Source organism: Sus scrofa, chromosome X, assembly GCF_054392235.1.
Source record: "Sus scrofa isolate SSC_HxYL_T2T_F1_AM1 chromosome X, Sscrofa_HxYL_maternal_Yorkshire_Landrace_v2.0, whole genome shotgun sequence".
Taxonomy (NCBI): domain Eukaryota; kingdom Metazoa; phylum Chordata; class Mammalia; order Artiodactyla; family Suidae; genus Sus; species Sus scrofa.
In genome coordinates, this window is record NC_139401.1 from 101,991,136 (window position 1) to 102,014,757 (window position 23,622).

Consider the following 23,622-nt stretch of genomic DNA (forward strand, 5'->3'; position numbering starts at 1 on the left):
TACTGTAATGGAGATGCACTTAGAATGCCATGGGAAGCAGAAGGAGCCTGTAACTGAGAGTGGGGTATGAGTGGGTAAGAAAAGGCCCAATAGAGCAGGTAAGGCTTTGGCAGATGCTTGAAGCCTGGGTAAGAGTTGTCCAGGCTGGCCAGTTGGGGATGGGTGGCCCAGGCAGAGGGAGTGGCATGGGATGTACATAGGCCTAGAGGGCTGAGAGGCTCTTCCATCACTGGGAAGAGCAAGATGTTAACTATGGAAGAGAGGGAGCCTGGAGAGGTGGCATCCAGATTCTCAGGCCCTGTGCCCTCCAGGAAAGAAGTGAATTTTACGTTGGAGAAGATCCAGATGCCAGGCAGGCATGAGACCCATGGTCTTCAAGACAAGAGAGGTATTTACCAAGTGGGAAATTGTTTTGAGGGGAGACAAGACTGGAGGTAGGGAGGCTAGGTGAGTGCACAGCAGTTTTGGGGAGAGATGATTTGGGCCTGAACTGAGACAGTGGCACAAGCGCACACAGGTGTGAGCATCTGTGTGAGTGCATGCACCTGCGTGTGTACACAGAAGATGAATGGATGAGATATTTAGGAAGAAGAACTGACAGTGCTGAGTGAGAGACAGGATGTGTTGCTTGAGAGACAGGGTGGGAGTTCCAGATGACTCCTAGGAGTCTGCCTCCTATCATTTCATGGAGGAATTAAAAGGGAGATAGGTTTGGGGTGGGGATAGAGACATGAGGAGTATAGTTGTGGACATTGTGTTTGAGAGGCATGTGGCACAGCCAGGGGTGTTCAGGAGGCAGCTGGACTTGAAGGTCAAGACCTCTGAAGGAGAAGCAGAACCTGCCAGTGAGCATCTTGCCAGTTCTACCATGTTTCTCTCACAAGTCCTGGGCCCTCAGAAGGAAGCCTTTCTAGGAGTTCCCGCTGTGGCACAATGGGTTAAGAACCTGACTACAGCAACTTGGGTCTCTGCGGAGGTGTGGGTTCAATTCCCAGCCTGGTGCAGTGGGTAAAGGATCTGACTGCAGCAGCTGGGGTTGTTGCAGAGGTGTGGGTTCAATTCCTGGCCTGGTGCAGTGGGTTAAAAGATCTGGCCTTGCCACAGCTGCAGTGGTTGCAGCTGCAGCTTGGCGTCAATCCCTAGCCTGGGAGCTTCCATATGTTGCTGGTGCAGCCATTGGAAAGAAAAAAACCAAAAAGGATGACTTTTCAGTTGCTCTTGACAGTGGATGAAGGCCAGGTTCTCCCAGGATTGGAATACTGAACCCAGACCACCAAGAATACTGTCATGTGGTTGTTAGCAAGGACAACAAGGTCCCCTTGAATTGTGTGCCCAGGAAAAAAAATTCTTTTTCTAAGTTGAAGAATAGCAATGACATTTCTGGAGCATCAAAGGAAAAGGGTGACAACAAGCAGATGCTATAGTTTACGTCAGGTCTGTTAACAAGCTCCCTTCTCCCCTTCTCTAAAAACAGAGTCTTTCTGACGCTCTAGTTGCGTGTATTTTAGCAGGTATTATAAATGCCCGAGTTGAAGCGTTTAAAGGAAAACATAGTTCTGAGTCAGATCTCTATGGAGGAAAAAAAACAACACCTAGAAGGGAAGTTGCAGTAACATTACCGCTGAATTGGCCCCAGCATGACAATGCTTCTTCAAGCCTGACACCCCAAGATAGAATTTTATGGACGACAGGTGCCCATTCTTGTCAATTGTCCCTGCTGGGCAAGTGATGGGAGCAAAATGTCAGTTGGCAACAGGGGTGTTAATAATCACTGCAAACTTACAAGGAGGCATTTCCTAAACTTCCTCAGCAGAAGTCACAGGAAAGGGTAATTGGCAGGGACCTGGTGTCCTGAAAGGCACCTTGCATTCAGGTGTTCAATTCTGTCAAATGCTTTGATGGGAACAAATACAGTCTCCTGCTGCTCAAGCTACTACAGAATTGCTCTTTGTATTGGAAACAGGCTGATGTGCGTTCTGTCCCTTGAGTAATGCAGGAAAGGAAGCAGTTCCTAGTTAAGAGGCACTAACTAACAAGGTGACCCGTTGCTGTCGTATGCTCCTGGTTGGCTTAACCTAAGCAGCGCTATCTCCTTGTTAACCCTTTCTGGCTCCTTTTCCCCCTCTCATGTAAGTCTGGTTTCTGCATCTAAGATTTTGCCCCGAGTTCTGGGAGGAGAGGCAGGGAGGATGGTGGTGTGGAGGGTGGGTGTTGCAAAGCGGGCGATGGGGTGAGCCAACATGTTCCAGACTTTGTTCACTGGAACATCATCCTGACCAATACATTTCGGAAAACCTCTCCCTTTATTATAGACTCACAATGGAAAGCCTCTGAAAAGCCCTGCAGTGAAGAAGTCTTAAATCCGTCCTAGCATTTCCCAAACTCACTTGATTAGAGACCTTGTTTTCATGTCTCTTCATATCCCCTTGGACTGTGGTTATTTTTAATCCATTTTAGGACATGCTGCTAGAAGCATCCAATAAGGGTAGGCTACCTAGCATTGTTTTTTCCCCTCTCTATTGGTGGTGCTACTTGCGGTCAAGCAGAAACCTCCTTTCTTTCCCTGGACTCTGTTATTTAACACGTTTCTAGGAAGTCTGAGTCCACAGAACTGCCTTAGTTTATTAAAGTTAAGGGGGAAATTGTGTCTTAATTTAATGACTAGGACTCTGTCATGACCTTGGATCATCGCTGTGATTACTGGATAATGGACACTCTCGAGAACTGGGGCTGGAGATGGACAAGGTATAGGACCCTGAGTCTGGGGTGAGCTCAGGACCCCTTCTGGAACCCAACATGCTTTTCTGACATCTGCATATTTTCTGTGTCTTGTCTGCTTCCCCTAGCAGTGATCAATCAGAAAATAAAAGCCACTCTGGAGGCTTGAAGGTCCTAGAGAAGTAGGTGTTGAGTTTAAGAAGAAAAGGCACAGGGGTTCCCCATGTCCAGCCATAGTGGACTCATGGGCAGAGGGTCAGGACCCATCTCCTGTGTCCTAAGTGGGAATAGAGACATTGCCAATCACTGCTGGGTGACTGGTGGCCCACCTGAAATCTTAAATTAATGCCAGAAGTTGAGCTGACGCTAATCTGACTTTTAGCTTAGCCCCTCTCCAGCTTATGTCTGTGAAAGGGGTGCAGTCAACACTGGGAGGTGCTCACAGGCTTTTGCCATAAGCCCCACTCTCCACTCCACGCAGGGCTACGGCACAGAGAACGTGTCCCTGCTAGCATTCCAGCTTCTATTCCTCACTGGGTGGGCTCAGGCAGTCTTACTGGTTCCCAGTTAGCACGTCCAATGAACGTTGCTTGAAAGGGCAGCTTGATATGCCTTCGGTTTTCCAGTGCCAGGTGGGGGAAACATACACAGTGTCCCAGTCCCACGATACAATCAGGTAAAATAGAGAAGCCTGCTTAAACCGACCAATTCCCCTACCAACTTTTACCCTAATTCCATCAACTCTTTTTTGTTTGTTTGTTTTGTTTTTCGTCTTTTTAGGGCCACACCAGCAGCATATGGAGGTTCCCAGGCTAGGGGTCCAAATGGAGCTGAAGCCAGGGGCCTACACCACAGCCATAAGGGATCCAAGCCACATCTATGACATATATCACAGCTCACGGCAACGCTGGATCCTTAACCCACTGGGCAAGGCCACAGATTGAATCAGCAACCTCATGGTTCCTAATCAGATTATTTCCACCGCACCACGATGGGAACTCCTAATTCCATCAACTCTTAATGTTCCTACCTGTCGTTACTGCTAGGACTTCATTAACAGGTTTTAGTTTTATAATACTAGGTACAAGAAGTATTCTCCAGAAAGACCGAATATCCATTGTCAAAAACTGTTCAGGTAAAAAAGGCACAACTTCTTTTTTAAAATTCTTTTCAAATGTGTTAGTTTATTTATTTATTTTTTTAGGGCCACACCTGCAGCATATGGAGGTTCCCAGGCTAGGGGTTGAATTGGAGCTGTAGTCAATGGCCTCCGCCACAGCCACAGCAACCCCAGATGTGAACCACAGCTGTGACCTATACCACAGCTCACGGCAACACCAGATCCCCAACCCACTGACCAAGGTCAAGGATCAAACCTGCATCCTCATGTATACTAGGCAGACTTGTTTCTGCTGAGCCATGATGGGAACTCTGTTAGTTTAATTCTTTCTATTTTTTATGTCTGCACCTATGGCATATGGAAATTCCTGGGACATGGATTGAATCTGAGCCACGGCTGTGGCAGTGCTGGATCCTTCAATCCATTGCACTGGGCCAGGGATTGAACTCGAGTCTCCACAGAGACCAGACCTGCTGCAGTTGAATTACTTAACCCACTGCACCACAGCAGGAATTCCAAGACACAACTTCTCTACCTAAAGCCTGCTCAAGCATTCCAAGTTTTCATGATCCTATCAATCCTTGCCTTTTTTTTTTTTTCTTTTTAGGGCCACATGTGCCATATATGGAAGTTCCCAGGCTAGGGATTGAATTGGAGCTGCAGCTGCCGGCCTATACCACAGCTACAGCAACACTGGATCAGAGCTGCATCTGTGACCTACACCACAGCTCACAGCAACACCAGATCCTTAACCCACTGAGCAAAGCCAGGGATCGAACCCGCAACTTCATGGATATTAGTTGGGTTTGTAACCCGCTGAGCCACAATGGGGACTCCAACCCTCACATTCTTATGTTCTTTCAAACTCCTTGTAGCCTGAGTCAGGGCTTGACCAATGGGTTTTGGTACCATGTTTCATGGAACTCCTTGATATAGACAGGAGACTTCCTTTTCCACCTTCTGACCATTTTACCCACTTTTGTGCAAAAAGCTTTGTGTCCCCATCCAGGGATTAAGCCAAGGGACCCTGGCCATTTTATCAGTCTTTAACTTGACTAAACACTGCCACAAGCACTTTCTTTTTGTCTTTTTTTTAAGGGCCACACCCATGATATAGGGAAGTTCCCAGGCTAAGGGTCAAATCAGAGCTGTAGCTGCCAGCCTATACCACAGCCACAGCAATGCCAGATCACATCTGCGACCTACACCACAGCTCATGGCAACACCGGATCCTTAAGCCACTGAACGAACCCAGGGTTCAAGACATGTTCTCATGGATGCTGGTCAGGTTCTTTATCACTGAGCCACAATGGGAACTCCCACAAGCACTTCCTAGACTCCTTGTAATCGCTGCCTTCTGGCTTTTTAAATCTCTCCAAATTGGGATAAATAGAGTGGACTTGTTTGCTGCCCTTTAATGTTGGGAGATCAGAACAAGGTCCCTTTGTCCCACCCAACCTTTGGTAGCACTATATTAAAACCTTTGTTTTAATGCCATCAATGTCCATCTTATTTATTCTGTTTCTTAATAACCATCTAAATATTTCCACCCTGCTGAGACGAGTCCTGTGACTTTCCCCTCTGTTTCCTCTTTATTTAACTTCTATCAATATTTGCTTTATTCATCTTACTTCTTAATAACTGGTTAAAATTTTCTACCTTTTTGGCTCTCCCCATTTCCTCATTGACTAACCTAATTTTTTTTATCATCATATGTAAGACCCCTGAGGGAAAGCTGAGACAGCAAATTGGATAAGGCTTCCAGAACTTTCCCTTGGTTTTTCAGCAGTGAGGTTATATGGGGTGCCCATGTAAAAGGGGCCCCCCTTAGCCACAGCATTTACCATGAGCTAGGTAACCAGTATATTCAGTGGGTGAATATCTTAGTCATCACAAAGCCAGTCCCACATGGCTCACATCAAGCATCAGCTGATTCATCTGGGGTGCTCTACTTGGCATTCATCAGGGGAGACAGACAGCCTCTCTTTTCAGGGTAAACAGACCTCACAGTGGCGTTTATCCAGCCCACCAGGCTGGCTGTTCCCTTGGGAATAACCTGCTTTGTGTCTGGACCACATATAGCCATCTGTGATGGTTCAGTGGTGAGCTCTAGGTCCTGCATCAACCCAAACATGGTCTTCCACCAAAGCCAAAGACACAGCTCCTACATTAGTCACTCTCATGATCCATTTTGGTAAAGGTTCTTCAGGAAGCTGATAATATTCATCCACAAATGGAAACAACTCCTTCACACTATACTCCCTGCTTTCAGGAGTTTCTTAGTTCTACCCTCTTCCCATGCTAACTCACTTCTTGGTAACCAGAGATCTTAGAGGTACTATCTGTTGTCTCTGCACAATTTTTACCTCAAATTGGGGGTGGGGGAGAGGGTGTTCTGTGGCCAGAAGCCCAAGCTCAGACCCACCCAAATCTGAGCTTGGCCTAGCATCAAGGCCTAATTCAGCACTTTCTTTAATTTTAGCTCTTATAGATGACAATAACCTAGGGATTATATGCTTCTCATGATTCTTATTATTTTGCATTTCCTTATATAACTAATGACTCCTTGGGAGTTGGGTTTACTACTGTTATTAATTCCATTGGTAACTTTTACCTATCAGTGGCAATGCAACTGCAGTTTCATACCGTGGGTTACTAGATAGCCAGCCAAGGATCAAAGGTTCGTCATTCCCCCTTTTTTATTTTTTCTCTTCCCAAACCATATGCTATCATGATCCAGGGCTGTCCTAGCAAATCCCATTTCTCTGACACCATGTAAGGGGTTCTTAAATCAATTCCAACCTGTGGGTATAGGGAGCTATTTTTCTCCTACGCCACCAATTCTCCGATACCAGTTGGGTGTCCTACCCCTTCAGTTCTGACACTACGCGGTGACAACATCGGATTCCAAGGATTAAAAGCTCAGTCCTACAAGGCTGCTTCCCCCTCCCCCACTCCCTGACCCTAATTATACATTCAGCTGGTCACCTGTGCTTCTGAGCAGCTAACTATAGATTGGAGGTTCCCATGACCTTCTCCTTGGCTTTGATTAATTTGCTAGAGTGCTTCACAAAACTCAGAGAAACATTTAAATGGCTAGAGTATTGGTTTATTATAGAAGGATATAAATCAGGAACAGTCAGATAGAAGATGCATAGGGCAAGGTTATGTGGGGTGGGGTCTCCAGAGCTTCCACACCCTCTCTGATCACCCACTCTCCTCAAATCTACATGTTCACCAACCTGGAAGGTCTCTGAATCCTGCCCTTTTGGGTTTTTATGGAGAGTTCATCACATAGTCACAGTCAATTAAATCATTGGCCACTGGTGATTGAACTTAACGTCCAGTCCCTTTCTCTTCCCCTGAAAATTTCAACCCTCTAATCACATGGGGCATATCACCCCCATCCTTAGGCAAGGCCTAAAAGTCACCTCATTAACAAAGGACACCTTTACTATTCTCATCACTTATGAAGTTCCAAGACTTTTAGGAGCTCTGTGCCAGAAATGGGAACTAAGAGCAAATACATATGTCTTATTATAAATCACCATATCACAAGGTACATTAAGATAATTTTGCACCCTTTTTTTTTGGCCGCACTCTTGGCATGTGGAAGTTCCCAGGCCAGGGATCAAACCCATGCCATAGCAGCAACCTGAGATGCTTAACTCACTGTGCCATAAGGGAACTCCCTCTTCTTTTCTTTCTTAATTCAGCATAGTTGCGTTAGCTCTCGTGATCACTTGTGGAGAGGTATAGTATTGCTGTTTCATTTCCTTGGCTAGTGATGCTTTTTTTTGAGTGAGGAACTATTTACCCCCTTGCCACGAATTCCTGGCAATATGGGATGCTGCCAGAACAGTTCAGAATGAACTCTTTAGATGAGTTCCTGGGAGCCTATGGTGTTTGTCTCTTTCCTCCCTCACCTACGTCTACTTCCTGTCCTAGTCCCCTGCAGTGAGGGAAGAATCTTCCTCCACTTCAGCCCCTTCGGGATGATCCATAAGTGAGCCCTGCATGCAGTGTCAAGGGGGTAGTGATGAAGCCATGGACTGAAAATAGGGCCAAGAAGGAGAAAGCAGACAAAAGGCAGAGGAGAGGGGAAGTCTTACGTGGAGAAGGCATTGTTCTGCTTCTCGCAGCGGATCCCCTTGCAGTTGTTTGGCTCATCGATAGCTCTGGTCTCATAATAAAAGTAAAGCTGGTTCAATCCGTTAGCAAAAGCCAGCAGTACCAGGCAGTAGATAAAGAGGAATTTGAGGATATCAAGCAACATGCGTCCCAGAGAGATCTGCAGAGGCCCTAAGTGGGAGTTGGCTGTGAACAGGGATATGAGGCGCAGCGAACTTAAAATGTTGGATATGGCAAAGAGCGCTTCCGCAATCAGAGTCGGGTGCCACATTTCCCATTCTTCCCTTGGACGAGAACCATTATACTGAAAGAAACAAGTGAACAAGATGAGAGGCACAGTGAGCATTTGCAAAACTTCCCCTCCTTTCCTCTCTTCTGTACCCCTCCCCCCTCAAAGCCACCAAAGTAAGCATCAAGCATTCACTGCTACCACAGGGCCCTGTGACTGGCGCTCTTTTGTCTTTTTCCCCCACCCAATCAATACATGATGCTAATAACTCTCTTCCTCCTACTCCCATCCAAATATACACACAGCACATATACATAGAAAATGAATTTCAGAGCCATCATCTGGAGCAACCACCTGTGGTTTATCAACAGATATTTTCACACCGTGAGTTGACCAGATTGTTGGGGAGCGTCACTGGAAAAGAGCCACTGGTATGTCCAAAGGAGTAGGGCCAACTTACCCTGCCTCCTAATGAGATTTCACATCAGATTTACTGCCCAGTCCTCCGTTTTGTTCTGAGCACCGTGAACAACATGTAGGTAATGAAGGGCAAGGGATGGGTTCAGCCTCCCCAGTGCGCAGTGTTCATCTTGACTGCCCTGCCAACTGCAGTTTGGGGCTGACAGAGCATCTTTAAAGGGTCATTACTTAGAGTTTTCCGCCGACCCTCTTTTCTTCCATAATATTGCAAATGGCATGTCGACTGTCCCAGGTAGTGGATTTAGTACTGCTCACAGAGTGGTGTATGGATGGATTTTATTGTTTCTTTGACATTCTGACAAGTTGGATTGACCCTCTAGCACAAATGAAGGACCCTGGGGTTGAAGAAGGGGAAGAGCTAGTATTTCTTGGGTTGGCTGCCCATGTCTCAGTCTTTCTCAGACTTTCGGCTCTGGGAATATTGGTGGATGCCTTGTGGAAAAATGGCTTCGTTGTGAGACCTGAGCTCCAATTTAGGCTTTGTCTCTTAAAACTACCTCTATCTCTCAACTTCATCTAGAATGAAGATTATACTTAGATCCACTGCACGTGTTTGTGATTATGTACCCATATGTGAAAGTCTGTGTATTCCATAAGGGGAGATGTTATGGAAATACAAGAAATTGCTTTTTACCTTCCCCAAGACAGAAGTAGATTTTTGCCTGGAATTCAATCTGAAGCATATTGCCTTGAGTTCTCATCTAAATATCACAATTCTCAGGACTAAACGTAAACAACTTTCCCGAGAAAATGTTGCATCGGACGCCAAAATACTTTGTTAGCATTTCTAAAATGTGCTTCACTTCCAACAACTGAGGAAACTGGTGTTGTTCAAATCATTTATGTGTATCCAATATTCCTCACTGTCAGAAGAGTTTGGAGAAAACTTGCCACAATTGTGCTTCTGTTTCCAATAGGCTTGAGGTGGCCAATTGGTTTTATACACTCTTGGCCAAATCTTGTATCTCTCCATTTTCCTTGCCAAAGAAAACATTTGCTGCATCGTTGTGAGGTGTGGGCAGTGTTATGCCTATTTTCAAGGGGAGGAACTGAAATCCAGAGAGGCAGAGTGAATTGCTTAAGGTCACACAGCAAGTTGGTGGCAGAGTTGGGACTAAAACTCAGATCTCTAAACAGTCTAGCACTATTTCTATTAAATGCTACTTATATAATAGTTGCTATCACAGCACATATGTTAGAAAGGCCTTTACAGGTTTTGAGGTCTATGTGAAAGATGGAGATTCTTTGCTGATAACAAAACAGACCTATATTTTGGAACTAGGAATTATCAACTGGAACAGGCATAGCTGATAATTTAGGGTTTTCTCTCTCCACAGGCACAACTGTAACCACAGGGAAGTCGGATGCCTGTGGAGTGGTGAGTCTGGATTTATAGTCAAACATGTGAAAGATGAGTCTCCTGGAAAATCTATGCTTTGCAAATCCTTTTTTGGAGAAAGATATTGTAGAACATGATAGCAGGGAGTAAATTTGGAGCTGATTTAGCATAGAGGGCAGCAAACTTTTTCTGTCAAGGGCCAGATAGTATATATTTTTGGCTTTGTGGGCTACGTGGGCTTTCCTTCTAACTAACAGGCAATTTGTAAACAAATGGATATGGCAGCGGCCCAAGTTTGACCTGCAGATCATCGTTTGCTGACCCCCGATTGAATACAAGTGCTTTACAAATTGTATTTTTCTTTTTTTTTTTTTTTGTCTTTTTAGGGCTGTACCCGCGGCATATGGAGGTTCCCAGGCTAGGGGTCTAATCGGAGCTCTAGCTGCCTGCCTACGTCACAGCCACAGCAACACGGGATCCAAACCACATCTGTGACCTACACCACAGCTCACAACAATGCTGGATCCTTAACCCACTAAGTGAGGCCAGGGATCGAATCTGCATCCTCATGGATACTAGTCGGATTCGTTTCTGCTGAGCAATGACGGGAACTCCACAAATTGTATTTCTTAAAGCATGAGGGTTCAATGGAAGCATTTGGTGGCCTCTGTGGAAACCAAAGAGGAGGCTTGGAAGATTCATTTCTCAATCTAAATTCATTCCTTTGAGCTCCTTAATATATTGAAACTCTGCATAAGTTTTAACTTCAAGATGTGGTTCCTGAAGTCTGGGAGAGTTATGCTTCCTGCTTGGCTTTTGTTCCTCAGAATTGCTTTGGCAATTCTGGGTCTTTTGTGGTTCCATATAAATTTTCGGATTATTTGCTCTACTTCTGTGAAAAATGTCATGGGTAATTTGATAGGGATTGCATTGAATCTGTAGATTGCTTTGGGAGGTATGGCCATTTTTACAATATTAATTTTTCCAACCCAGGAGCATGGAGTATCTTTCCATTTCTTTACATCTTCTTTTAGTTCCTTGATTAATGTTTTATAATTCTCAGCATTTAAGTCTTTTACTTCCTTGGTCAGGTGTATTCCCAGGTATTTGATTTTTGGAGGTGCAATTTTAAAAGGTATTGTGTTTTTATATTCCTTTTCTAATATTTCATTGTTAGTATGTAGAAATGCGACTGGTTTCTGAAGGTGAATCTTATATCCTGCTCCTTTGCTGAATTTGTTGATCAGTTCAAGTAGTTTTGGGGTTGAGTCCTTAGGGTTTTCTATATATAGTATCATGTCATCTGCATACAGTGACAGTTTTACCTCTTCTCTTCCTGTTTGGATGCCTTTTATTTCTTTTGTTTGTCTGATTGCTGTGGCTAGGACATCCAGTACTATGTTGAATAACAGTGGTGAGAAGGGGCATCCTTATCTTGTTCCTGATTTTAGTGGAAAGGCTTTCAGCTTTTCTCCGTTGAGTACTATATTGGCTGTGGATTTGTCATAAATGGCTTTATTATGTTAAGGTATGTTTCCTCTATACCCACTTTGGTAAGAGTTTTGATCATGAATGGATGTTGAACTTTGTCAAATGCTTTTGCAGCTCATAGATATCAGAGCAGGGATTAAATTTAGGTTTCTTGACTCTTCAGTTAGTGATATTGGTAAGCAGGTGATTTTTCTTATGGAACACAGCTTGAAAATTGGCCTCTGTACCTTTCAAAGGGGGTGTGAATTACACTCCATTGAATGAAAAGCACACTCTGAGGAGGGTTGGCTAAATGTCAATATTCAGTAGTAATAAAGATGGTGGGAGTTGTGTCTTCATCCAAGTTCTGGCTGAAGAAAGGATCACAACTCAGTGGGTATAAAAGTTCAGATTTAGGAGTTCCCGTCATGGCGCAGTGGTTAACGAATCCGACTAGGAACCATGAGGTTGCGGGTTCGGTCCCTGCCCTTGCTCAGTGGGTTAACGATCCGGCGTTGCCGTGAGCTGTGGTGTAGGTTGCAGACACGGCTCGGATCCCGTGTTGCTGTGGCTCTGGCGTAGGCCGGCGGCTACAGCTCCGATTGGACCCCTAGCCTGGGAACCTCCATATGCCGTGGGAGCAGCCCAAGAAATAGCAACAACAACAACAACAACAAAAGACAAAAAGACAAAAAAAAAAAAAAAAGTTCAGATTTAGTCTGTACATATGGTTGAAAGTGGTGGTAGGATAAATCGAGAAGACAAAAGGACAATTATTCTTCATTTATAGGGTTATCTTGGGGGCATCAAGGGCTGATCTTATGTGTTTGTTCCTTTTGAGTACTTTGGCGTGTGGCTTGTGCTTCCTCTTGTTGGCCATGTGAAGTGGAATATATATATATATATATATATATATATATATATGACTAGTTTTTTACTCTGATAAAGGATTTTCTTAAGGCTGGTTTATGCCATGGTGCTTCTGCCCTGCCTCAGTACAATGGTGATCTAAATTTTTTCAAAGAATTTGGGCACCAGCCCTGTGTCTTTACCTCTAGAGGTTGGCTTGGCTACTTGAAGAAGTTCATTTCAAACTGGTGTACCTCTGTGGACAAGTGGAACAGACTGTCCATTTACCATTTCTCATTTCAAATCCAGTCTGCATGCAGCATGTCTTGCTTTGTAAATTCTCCTTTTTAAAGAAGGATTCCAACTTCTTGGCAAATGTCTTTTTCTGAGTTAAGTGTTTGTTAGTTGAGGGGCATTTACGCAGCTTGGTAGAGCTGATTTATCCATAAACTCTCTGGTGGGGAAGTGTCTTGGAAGCCTTGCCAGTGAAGTTGGATAGGTTATGTGATTAACTAATGGGTATCTGTTAACACATTTCACATCTCCAAGGGTTAATCCTTTTGAGCATTTATTCTAAACTTTCCTAAGTAGAATCCACCAATGTCTAGATCCGTAATTTATTGTCCTTTCAGCGTATAAATACCACTTCCAAAGGAAGATTTTTTTTTTTTTAGGCAGGCAGTGTTACTTAGTCAAGGCAGTGCCAGAATGACATGGATTTCATCCAAGCACATTAACTTGAGATTCAAACATTTTCCTTTACCAGCTTTTTCTTGTAAGGAAGTTGTAAGTATGTGTTAAACGATCACCACAAGTATAAGCATACTCTTAAGCTTCTTTCAAAAATGTTTCATGACTGCATTCAATATTCATGCTCCACATAACTAGATACCACAGTCTTAAAATTTATGCAATATGCATATTAGGGATATAAAAATAAACTAAGTTGTTGGCAATTTGGGGGACAGCCATATTCCCATTCTAAAACTCCTTACTGTGGGATTTAGTGCCAAAAAGCATGACTGACTAGACAATCTTGGAGACAGAATTGTCAGCTTTTCCTCATGCTGGAGGAGTTCAATTCAGGGTAGAAGGAGCACAACCATTCCATTATCTAATGGCAGCAAATCTGAACGAAGAGCCTGTGACTACCCAATGTGAGGTGTTGGCCATGAAGCTACTTTTCAGGATAATTCAGGCTGTACATTGTGCAGGCTGAAAGCATCAAGGTTGTATACTGTGTGTGTGTGTGTGTGTGTGTGTGTGTTATCTGGATTGTTAGAACGATGTAGGTTGGGTGATACTGAAAAAGCTGGATTCATAACAGGTCGAATGATTGCCCTCGTGGTGGAAGTGATGTGGGAGGCAAAGACAATTAAAAATATAGAATAGACAGGTAATGGGGACCTACTGTATAGCACAGGGAAATGTACTCAGTACTGTGTGGTAACCTATATGGGAAAAAAATCTGAAAAGGAATGGATATATGTATATGTAAAACTGATTTACTTTGCTGTATACCTGAAATTAACACAACTTTGTAAGTCAACTACATTCTAATAAAAATTTTTTTAAAAAGATACAGCAGAGAGCTAAAAAAAAAAAAATCTATGTCTCCTGCAGTGAAGTTTCTAGGGTCTTGCTACCTGTCATATGAAGAACACTTGAGGGAAGTGTGAATATTTAGCTTTGAGGAGAGAAAACTCAGCGGGTTAAGGAGAGATGACTTCTCATCCGAAGCACTTTATGGAGAAGGAACAGCCTTGTTCTGTTTGACCTCACAGGGAGGAAGAATTACTAATGGATGTGTCACGGGGAGAAAAATATTAGAAAAAGCAAACTAGCGCTTTTTAATGAAGTGACAAGAGTTGAGAGAGGCATTTGGAAATTCAGTGAATTTCCTGTCTCTGCCCTTATGCAAGCATCAGTGGGCCATCTTCTTGGTGAGCATGTTGTAGAGAGGATTTAAACACTGACTGGATGGGTTGGTGGCTGAAGAACCTTTTACTCTCAGAGTTTAAGAAGCTAAGGATTCATTAGCTAATTGCTCCATTCTCCACTTTCTTTGGTTTAGGTGGACACAGCTTCCAAATCATTGAAAGAATATCTCTTTATATGGTACTTTCCCACATGGATTGGACTGTCATGAGCACTTTTCCCTTAAATTCTTTATGCTCCCAGTACTAAAGTTTAAGGTAACCAAAATCATCATTTTTTTTTTTAAATGACAAACATTCCAAGTTACCTTGACATAGGCCACAATCTTCAAGGAAATAGTTGCCAGGTAGAGTGAGTTCATTGCAAAATCCATCAGGTTCCACCAATCATGGATGTATTCAGTAAATCCACCATCCCACATTTCCTTAATCTCCCCCCAAATGAAACCTGAAGAATGGAGGCAAAAGGTTTATTTCTTCACAGGTCAGAAGAATCATCATAGTAGAAGCCCCCCAAATGAAGAAAGAGGAAATCTATGACTGAATTGGGGGTCAGTGGAGCCCCTAGAATAGTAGTAACTTTCTTCTTTCCTTGATCCCTCACCTCCTTGCCTTAAACTTGCCAAACCTAATAGGTTTTACCTAATGATGCCCATATGTTATATTTTTCTAGACACTACTCACTTTTACATTGTTCCTATAGTACTGAAATGTTCTTGCAATTTAGGGCGCCCTATTCTACCCTCTTTTCATTTTAGAGTGGGGGTAATTTCATTCATAAATTAATTAGGTCACCATTATCCCATAGTCCTTAGTTTCCACTATGTGCTAGAGGGAAAACTTCTCAATGAGTTTTGAGGTGAACGAGCTGGCCATGATCCAAATTATGTTGGGGCTGAAGCTGGGCAATGGGGCCCAGAAAAATTTATCCTCTTTTCTTCTATCTTCTCTTATTGTGTGTGAGTTTCACGAAATTTGGCCTGATGACCTAGATGTTTCTTTGGCCTTAGAATGTGGAAAGCAGTAAAAGGTGTGGCTGTGGTCTAAGGCAGGGCGTTTCAGACCTTAAAATATATGTGAGTCACCTGGGGATCATGTTAAAATGCAGATTCTGATTCCATTGACCTAGGGTGAGACTTGAGATCCTGCGTGGCTAACAAGTTCCCAGGTGATGCTGACATTGCTGGTTTGGGGACCACAGTTTGAGTAGCAAGGACTTGGAGGATGGCAATGCACTGGGAGTGCAATGCCATCTAATTATACCTGGAAGACTTCTGATAAGACTGCTTTTACCATGAATTGTGTGAACTTTCCAGGTTCCCCTCCTGGTTGTGAAATCAGTTTCCCAATAGGATGTGGACCCTGAATAAGTACTGGGATTGTGCAGAGCAGCCATGAGAAAACCGCAGTTATGGTAAAGATGGCTGTGAATAGACTGATCAGCACTTGCCCTGAGAGCTTGCCTGAAACCTGTCCTGACTGACACTTGGCTTTCCTTCTAAACCAACTGCCAGACAGTTTCCTTGTCCTGGATGATGTTAGGTTGGTAGAAACGAGCCCTGGATACATTGCCGATCTCACCGTGAAGACTGTGATACTGAGTGACCAGGGCCTAGGGATGAAGGAAACGTATCTCTGAGACTCCCAACAAAGGACTCTCCCACTGCACAGAGGGAAGGTGCCCTAGTTCATGGCTAGCCCAACTGCCTATAGAAGTAGTTTCTTTAGACAGGGCCAGAAGGCAGTTGGCCATAGCTCCTGCTCCCTTTGACTCACCAAGAACCCAAGGCAATATCATCCATTCCACAACAGTTGGGGGAGGCCCCTGTACATGGAGGTCTGTCCTGACGATGTGCTGAGAAGCCAGGAGAAGCATGAAGAGGAAGGTCAGGTATGATGCTGTGTGGCAGATAAACTTGATAAAGGGTTTCTTGATGAACAGCCCAAGGTTGCTCCTGGGTGAGATCAGATAAGCGATAGACAGCATGGGAAACAGGAACCCAATGGTCATGCAGGTCAGAAGCTTGACTACCCAGTGTTTCCGCCGCCATCCAGGGAAGCCGTCGTACCAGAGAGTGGCAAGCAACTGTTGGCAATTGGGCTGGGCCACAAACTGGGAAAAGAAGAGAACAAGTTAAGCATCATCTGGGATGTCTAGGAGGAAGTCTCCATTCATAATAGCTCTCCTAGTTTACAGCCGGCTGCGTGGCCAATCCCTAGAGGAGGCCTGATTTCTAGGTCCCCATGAGCGGGTCTAAGCCCAGCAAGAGCTCTACATGTCAAGCTAGGAGACCACCTCTTCCTTAGGGTTTATTATTAGTTTCAGACATTAAATAGAATGGCTCTGGTTTGAGCCTTGGCATGCCTCCCCATTCCCTCTCCCATTGTGTTAGAGAGATGCTTCCCCAAACCTGGCTCTGCATCACGATCATCCAGGGAACATGAAAAAAAAAAAAAATCCCAATTCCCAAGTCACACCACAGACTGACTAAATGAGTCTTCCTGGGGAGTAGAGCCTGGGCAGCTGTTTTACAAAGTTCTCCTAGGAACGTGCATGTCTTATAGCAGAGAACTGTGGGGACATTTCCTTTCAAATCGATTTACTTTTACTCATTCCCCTAGCTTACATAAGGTCATTGACCAATGTGTACTTTGGGCAAACACAAACGGGCAGCAAATAAACTCATGCCTGTGGCTATGGTTTGCAGTGGAAATGACTTCCTTTTGGATTGTTTCTTTTTTCCCCTTTTGGTTCTGAGCACCTCTTGGTTGGCTAGCAAAGAGCTAGCTACTCTGTCATCTCTTTAACTCCCTCTCTCGTCTAGCCATGCAAAGGAGGAAAATCTAGGAGTTCCCATCGTGGCTCAGCTGAAACGAATCTGACTAGCATCCATGGTGATGCAGGTTCAATCCCTGGCCTCGCTCAGTGGGTTAGGGATCCATCTTTGCTGTGAGCTGTGGTGTAGGTCACAGATGTGGCTCGGATCCAGCATTGCTGTGGCTGTGGCGTAGGCCAGCAGCTACGGCGCCAATTTGACCCCTAGCCTGGGAACCTCCATATACCACGGGTGTGGTCCTAAAAAACAAAAAAAAGGGAGGAAAACCTATTTGGGGGCCAATATCATAAGACAGTATCTAACTCAGCTGGGATTTTACTTAAAGGCAATCTACAAAGTGTCAGTAATTAATAGTTAAGAGATCGCCAGCATTTGCAAATCACTTTCCAGCTGCTACTTCCTGGTAAGCAACTCAATAGGGAGCTCAACTGTCAGCAATGATTTTAAATATCGCCTCTATTTGATTACTCCAGCTTCCTGTGGGAAGAGTTAAACAGAGCTGCACCATGGAGCTTACTAGTACAAGAGAATAAAATTCTTCCATCATTTACTTAACACCCAAGGCAAACTAAGTCAGTTTTAGTGGCATTGTATCTGTGAAGGTCACTAGCTTCCCACCAAAACCATTCTTCTCTTTTTCGAGCGCATGGCTGGACTCCATGTCCCAGTCTCCCTTGCAGTGAGGCTTGACGACATGACCAAGTTCTCAACAATGGAACGTGATGAGAAATGATGAATGGCGCCTCTAGGTCTGGCCTATATAAGTCCTGGATGTGTGCTCCTCCATATTCTTTCCCCTTCTTGCTGACTGGCTGTGGTAACTCAGGATGGACTAAGGAGCTTCTATCACTCTCTGTCCTTCAAGGAGCATGTGGAGGAGAACTGTCTTGCTGACCAAGAAGACCCATCTTGGACAGTTACATGACTAAAATAATTCTATTGTGTTTGAGCCATTATCCATTTTGGGGTCTAGCCTACCCTAAAGCAGTTTACTCTTATAAAATGATAAAAAAGAAGCTTGAAAGTCTTTTTATCGTGTGAGCTCATTTTCTCCAAAGATGTTCATGATCCTCCTTTTGTCCTCACATTTCCTTTTCACACATTCACACAAAATGACAAAAGCCTGCACGGTCCCTTTCTACTCTTTTTGGCATTATAACCTAAGCCAAAGGCTGGGATGAAAAAGTCCTTGAAAAAAGTACGGAAAAGTAGAAGGGTAAAACAAAATATTTGGGTGCAATAGGAAAAAGCACTCGGAAAACATGGCCTACTGAGGGAGACAGCTATATAAAAAGGCAGTTATAAAGTAGTAAAGGCATGGAAATAGATAGGAAAATAAGGCATAATGGGAGACCAAAGGAAGGGCAAAACTGGACTGCTCAGCAAAGGCTTCTCGGAGGAGGTGATACTTGGGTGGAGCATTAAAAGATGTGTAGAAACTGGTTAGGTGTAGGGAAGGAGAGGGGAAGGGAGGAGACAGCCAAAGCAGAGGGGATAACTCGACTAAAGGTATGGAGGTGAAACAGAGCATGACTGGTATGGGAGCTAGAGTAGTCTGGAATGGCTGCAGCTTGAGCTGCCAGTCTGGGAATGGCTGGGGAGTTAGGCAGGGTTACAGAAGATCAAAATGTAGTCTTTGGCCATTATGACTAGTATGACCCACTTTAAGAGCAGTGGGAAGCCACAAATGATAGGGGTGTGGGGGTGTGTGTGTGTGTGTGTGTGTGTGTAGAGCAGTAGATAGTTAAGGCCATAGACATTTGAGCTAGATTGCATTGGTTCTCTCTGCTCTTCAAACTCTTCATCAAAAGAATGGCGTTAGCAACCGCATCTATCACATATGATTCATGTGATGATTAAGATCAGTTACGACACATGAAGCACTTAACTATGTCTAGCACATGGTAAGGGAGAGAACTTACTCTCATTAAATCGTATTATTATCCATGTGCCAGAATCAGATTGAGATATTAGAAGGATCCTTCTAGTTATTGAGTAGAAAATGGATTGGGGGAAGAAGGTGGGCAAAATTAGAGGCAGGAAGATCAGTTAGAAAGCTGTTATCAATCTTGAACAAAATGATCATGACTCAGCCTAAGGTAATGGGAGTGGAAATGAAGTGATGTGCTCAGATTCAAAACAGTGAGGAGGTGGAATTGGCACAATGTAGCGATGAATGGGAAGTGAAGTAATATATAGGGTGAAGAAGGTAAAAGGGAGGGAGGTTTCTCTTTGGGGTGCCATTAACTAAGAGTGGGAACACTGAAGCTGAACAATTTTATGGAGATGAATGCATTTTTTATAACTGCTGGGTTAGATTTGTCTGTGGGACATCTAAATGGAGATATGCAGACTGAATCACTGATGTGACACAGCGGGGGTCAGCAAACCTTTTCTGTAATGGGCCAAATGGTAAATATTTGGGACTTCGCAAACTATATCGTCCCTTTTGCAATAACTCAACTCAGCGATAGGTAGTACGCCAATGAATGGGTGTAGCTGTGTGCCAGTAAAACTTTATTCACAAAAAGAAGCAGCAGGTTGTAGTTCGCTGTTCTACAGTATTGCCTCCTGCTGCTGCCAGAACCAGATATTCAGACCACTTCACCATAGTCTTTATGATCTCCTAGGACTTCCCCTTGCATCTCCCCAAGAACTCTGACCCCAAAAATCACTCTCCCCTAAAGCAAAAATGCAGATATGAAGCGTCTTTTAATAGTGGATGTGACCATCCAACCTTAATTTTCAATGCCTCTGCTCTGGTTTTAAATTTGGCTGAAGATGATCATTTTAAAGTTGGACAGATTTTTATTTTCTATTTTTAGATCTGACAAGAGTAGTATAGGGTAGTGTGGGCTCTGGCAGAACAAACTGCAATTAGAATATTATAAAACAAACTTGTCTTAAGCTACCATGTAATATCTAATCCTAAAACACCTGTGAGCTTTGAAAGCGCAGTCCTAATTCCTGCTTGCATATTGAAGTTCCAACTGACAGTCGATCTCTAGTTGCATTCAAGGATGCCTCAGAAAGAAGGATTGCAGGAAAAAGAGCAGTATGGATGTGTTGTGTGCTTGATTGCACTAAAGGCCAAATTGTACAGAGCCTAGAGTAGTCGTTTTTAATTTCGATGGAGTCCATTTTATATTTGTTGTTGTTGTTGCTTGTGCTGTTGCTGCCGTATCTAAGAAACCATCACTCTATCCAAGGTCACAAAGATTTACACCTATATGTCCATCTCTGAGTTTGATAGCTTTAGCTCTTATACATAGGTCTTTGATTCACTTTAAGTTTTTGCATATTGTGTGAGGGAGGGGTCCAACTGCATTTATTTGCATAAGGACATTCACTTGTCTCAGCACCATTTTTTGAAAAGACTACTGTTTCTCCATTAAATTGTTTTGGTACCCTTGTTGAAAATCAACTAACCATAAATATAAGGGTTTATTTTTAGATTCTTAAGTCTATTCCATTTATCAATAAGTATATCCTTATGCCAGTGCCATACTGTCTTGATTACAGTCACTCTGTAGTAAGTTTTGAAATTTTAGTAAGTTTTTAAATTCTCTGTTCTTTCTGCAATAATTCAGACACGTCTCCTGTCCAGAGTAGTAACTATAAAGAGTCATCATACCTTCAGATCTTCATATATTAAGTGTCCATTGTAGTGCTACAAAATATTTTATATGTTTGTTAATATAAAGAAAAATATGACTTGTCGAATACTAATAAAGTATAAGTAAACAATGATTTTAGTAAGTGGTGGGCAGATAATTTGCCACTAAGATGATGGTTATTTAACTTGGAATTAATCATTTAGTCATTTCACACCATGTTACTAAAAGTAAACAAGTAACCTTGAGTGTGAAGAAAAATGCCAGATTACTAGAATGACTGTAGCCATCAAATAAGAAAATTTAGGGCTGGATTGTCTCTCTCCCTCACCCATTTTAATGTTTACAACTTTCTGTTTTCAACTCTATACAATATATTCTAATTAAATTTTCAAAAAAAATAAATTCTCTGTTCTTTTTCAAAGTTGTTTTCACTATTCTGTCTCCATTGCATTACATGTGGATTTTATGATCTCGTCAAATTATGCAAAAAAAAAAAAAAAAAGAACCTGGGTTTTTTTTAATAGGGAGTGGTTTGAACCTATAGAACTATTTGGGGATTTGGGAAGTTTTGTCATCTTAATAAAATTAAATCTTCCAATTCATGAACTTGAAACGTCTTTCCATTTGTTGAGATCTTTAGTTTCTTTCAACAGTGCTCTGTAGTTTTAAGTGTACAAGTCTTATACTTCTTTTAATAAGTTTACTCCTTAGTATATTCTTTTTGATGCTGTTGTAAATGGAATTATTTTCTTAGTTTTATTTTTGGGTTGTTCATTTCTAGTCTTTAAAAAAAATGCTTTTGTATATAAACGTTGTATCCTCTAATATGGCTAAACTCATTTATTAGCCCTAATAGCTTTTTTGTTGACTCCTTATGATTTTCTATATAGAAGACCATGTCATCAGTGAATAAATAAGGTTTTACTTCTGCCTTTCCAAACTAGTTGCTCTTTACTTCTTTTTCTTACCTAATTGACACGGCTAGAATCTCCAGTACAATAATGAATACAAGTGGTGAGACTGCACATCCTTGTCTTGTTCCTGATTTTAGGGGGAAAGCTCTCAGTCATTTTTCATTAAGTTGTGGTATTATCTATGAGTTTTTCAACCTCCTTCAGGTTGAGGAATTTCTACTATGAGTTTTCTGAGTGTTTTCTTATGATTAAAAAAGGGTGTTGGATTTTGTCAAATACTTTTTCTTGTTAATTGAGATGATCATGTGTTTTTTTTCTTCCCTCTGTTAATGTAATATATTACATTGATTTTGTTATGTTGAACCACTCTTACACTTCAGTTAGAAATTCGCAGCATATAATTTTTTAATGGCTAGAAGCAGATTGCTTTTTGTTAAGCCTATTGTTTGTCTCAACTGTTATCCACTACCTCAAGGTAGCCTTGATGTTAAACAATTGCTGCTGATTTTTTTTCAACAAGTGCCCCGCCCCCAGGGAAAGATCTTTTGGTCCGGAGTCAGATCACACAAAGACAAGCCCCATAAATGGAGCTTTTCTAGAGGGTTGCCAGACAGGTCGCAGAAATCTCAATTCTCTGGGAATGGGTCATTTCAGGGCACCCCACACTCAGTCTTTTTCGCCTTCAGTGGGTGCCGAACTGCTCCTTTTCACAGTTACTGGCGTTTCAAGACTGTTTTCAAGGTTTCTGTGGAGCTGGGTAAAGGAAGATTTGAATAGGGCAACTTAAATTACTACAAAACTAGCTGTTCTTACTGAAATTCAGCTGCTTTTCTTGAATAAATACTCCTCTGTTGCAAAGCCTCAGAACAGAATTTGACTTGCTCATTGCCAAGGGCGTGCAAGGTCCATGTGATTCAGTTCAGGCATTTCAACAAGTGTCTCTGTGCACGTGCTGTGCCCAGTTCTGTGTGACAGGCTTGGGGAGAGGGCCCTGACAAAAGAAACTGCCAGCAATTCCACCTGCGGGATCTCACTGAGAGGCCAGCCAAACTCACGTGAAACAAGTAACAGGACCATAGTGTTTGTGTTCAGATGCCCGTGCAAGTGGTACAGATGGTAAAAGTGTTAGGTTCCCAGATGGTTGGCTCTCAACAGACCAGTGAAGGCCCTTCCATATCAGGAGATCATTTTGCCAAGTAAGCACATGGGGGGAAAAAAAAACAAAACACATGCCACTTCGATCTCCTGTTAGCACCATTTTATAAAAAAAGAAAGATCAGATTGAGATCTAGCCATTCAGATTGGATCCATTCAGCATTTGGAAAAGCTCACTACTTTGTCATGAGGCATCGCAATGTAGGAACTTAGGGCATTCAGAGATGGGACAAATCAGCAGGCACTTAGAGTCATAAGGAAAGGCTGCAGAGAATTATTCAATCAGAGAACCTTGCTTGTTTTTGGAAGCCTTCCTTGATTGCCCCAGCCAGAGGAAATCCCTCCTCCTCGGGCCCAGTTCCCTTTGCTTCTTCCTTATGGTACTGCTTAGAGCTTCCCTCCTGCTACACTTGTCCGAAGACCCTTTGACTCGACCTTCTTACAAGGGTAAGCTTCTGAAGGGGAGGAACAATTGTGTGTGTTGTATAACATTTCACATCTCAGGGGGCTTTGCAGGCATTTACTGTATTTGTTAAAATGAGAAAATTTCCTCTCTGCCTCCCTGCTAAACCTCAGACCTAAATATTCGACTGCCCCGTAGGCATTCCGAATGCATTACCCAGTCAGAACTCTTTTCCCCCAAAATAGCCCCAAAAGCACCCCCCCCAATATCCCCAAACACACACATGCACACGTTTCTCTTTTCACCTCATATTCTGTGTTCTCTCAAGGCATTTTTCTAGTAGTAGTTATAACAGTCAGAGATGGGTTGTACACAGAACTTTCTGTGTTTCACGTCATTTTTTTTTTTGTTTCTTTTTAGGGC

At 43.0% G+C, this 23,622-nt stretch overlaps 1 protein-coding gene across 9 annotated transcripts in view; it reads right to left on the reverse strand.

Moving 5' to 3' along the window:
* The window catches only part of TRPC5 (transient receptor potential cation channel subfamily C member 5), a 270,382-nt gene that overhangs the window by 46,993 nt on the left and 199,767 nt on the right, over nucleotides 1-23,622 (reverse strand). For all 9 annotated transcript variants that reach the window (XR_014834492.1, XR_014834490.1, XM_085006063.1 and 6 more), the window contains 3 exon segments: nucleotides 16,050-16,386; nucleotides 14,582-14,721; nucleotides 7,951-8,273 (listed from right to left, as the gene is read on the reverse strand). Coding sequence is in view for 7 of the 9 variants with exons in the window: in XM_085006063.1 (XP_084862189.1) it covers nucleotides 7,951-8,273; nucleotides 14,582-14,721; nucleotides 16,050-16,386 (800 nt within the window). In the remaining 2 variants the exon portion in view is untranslated.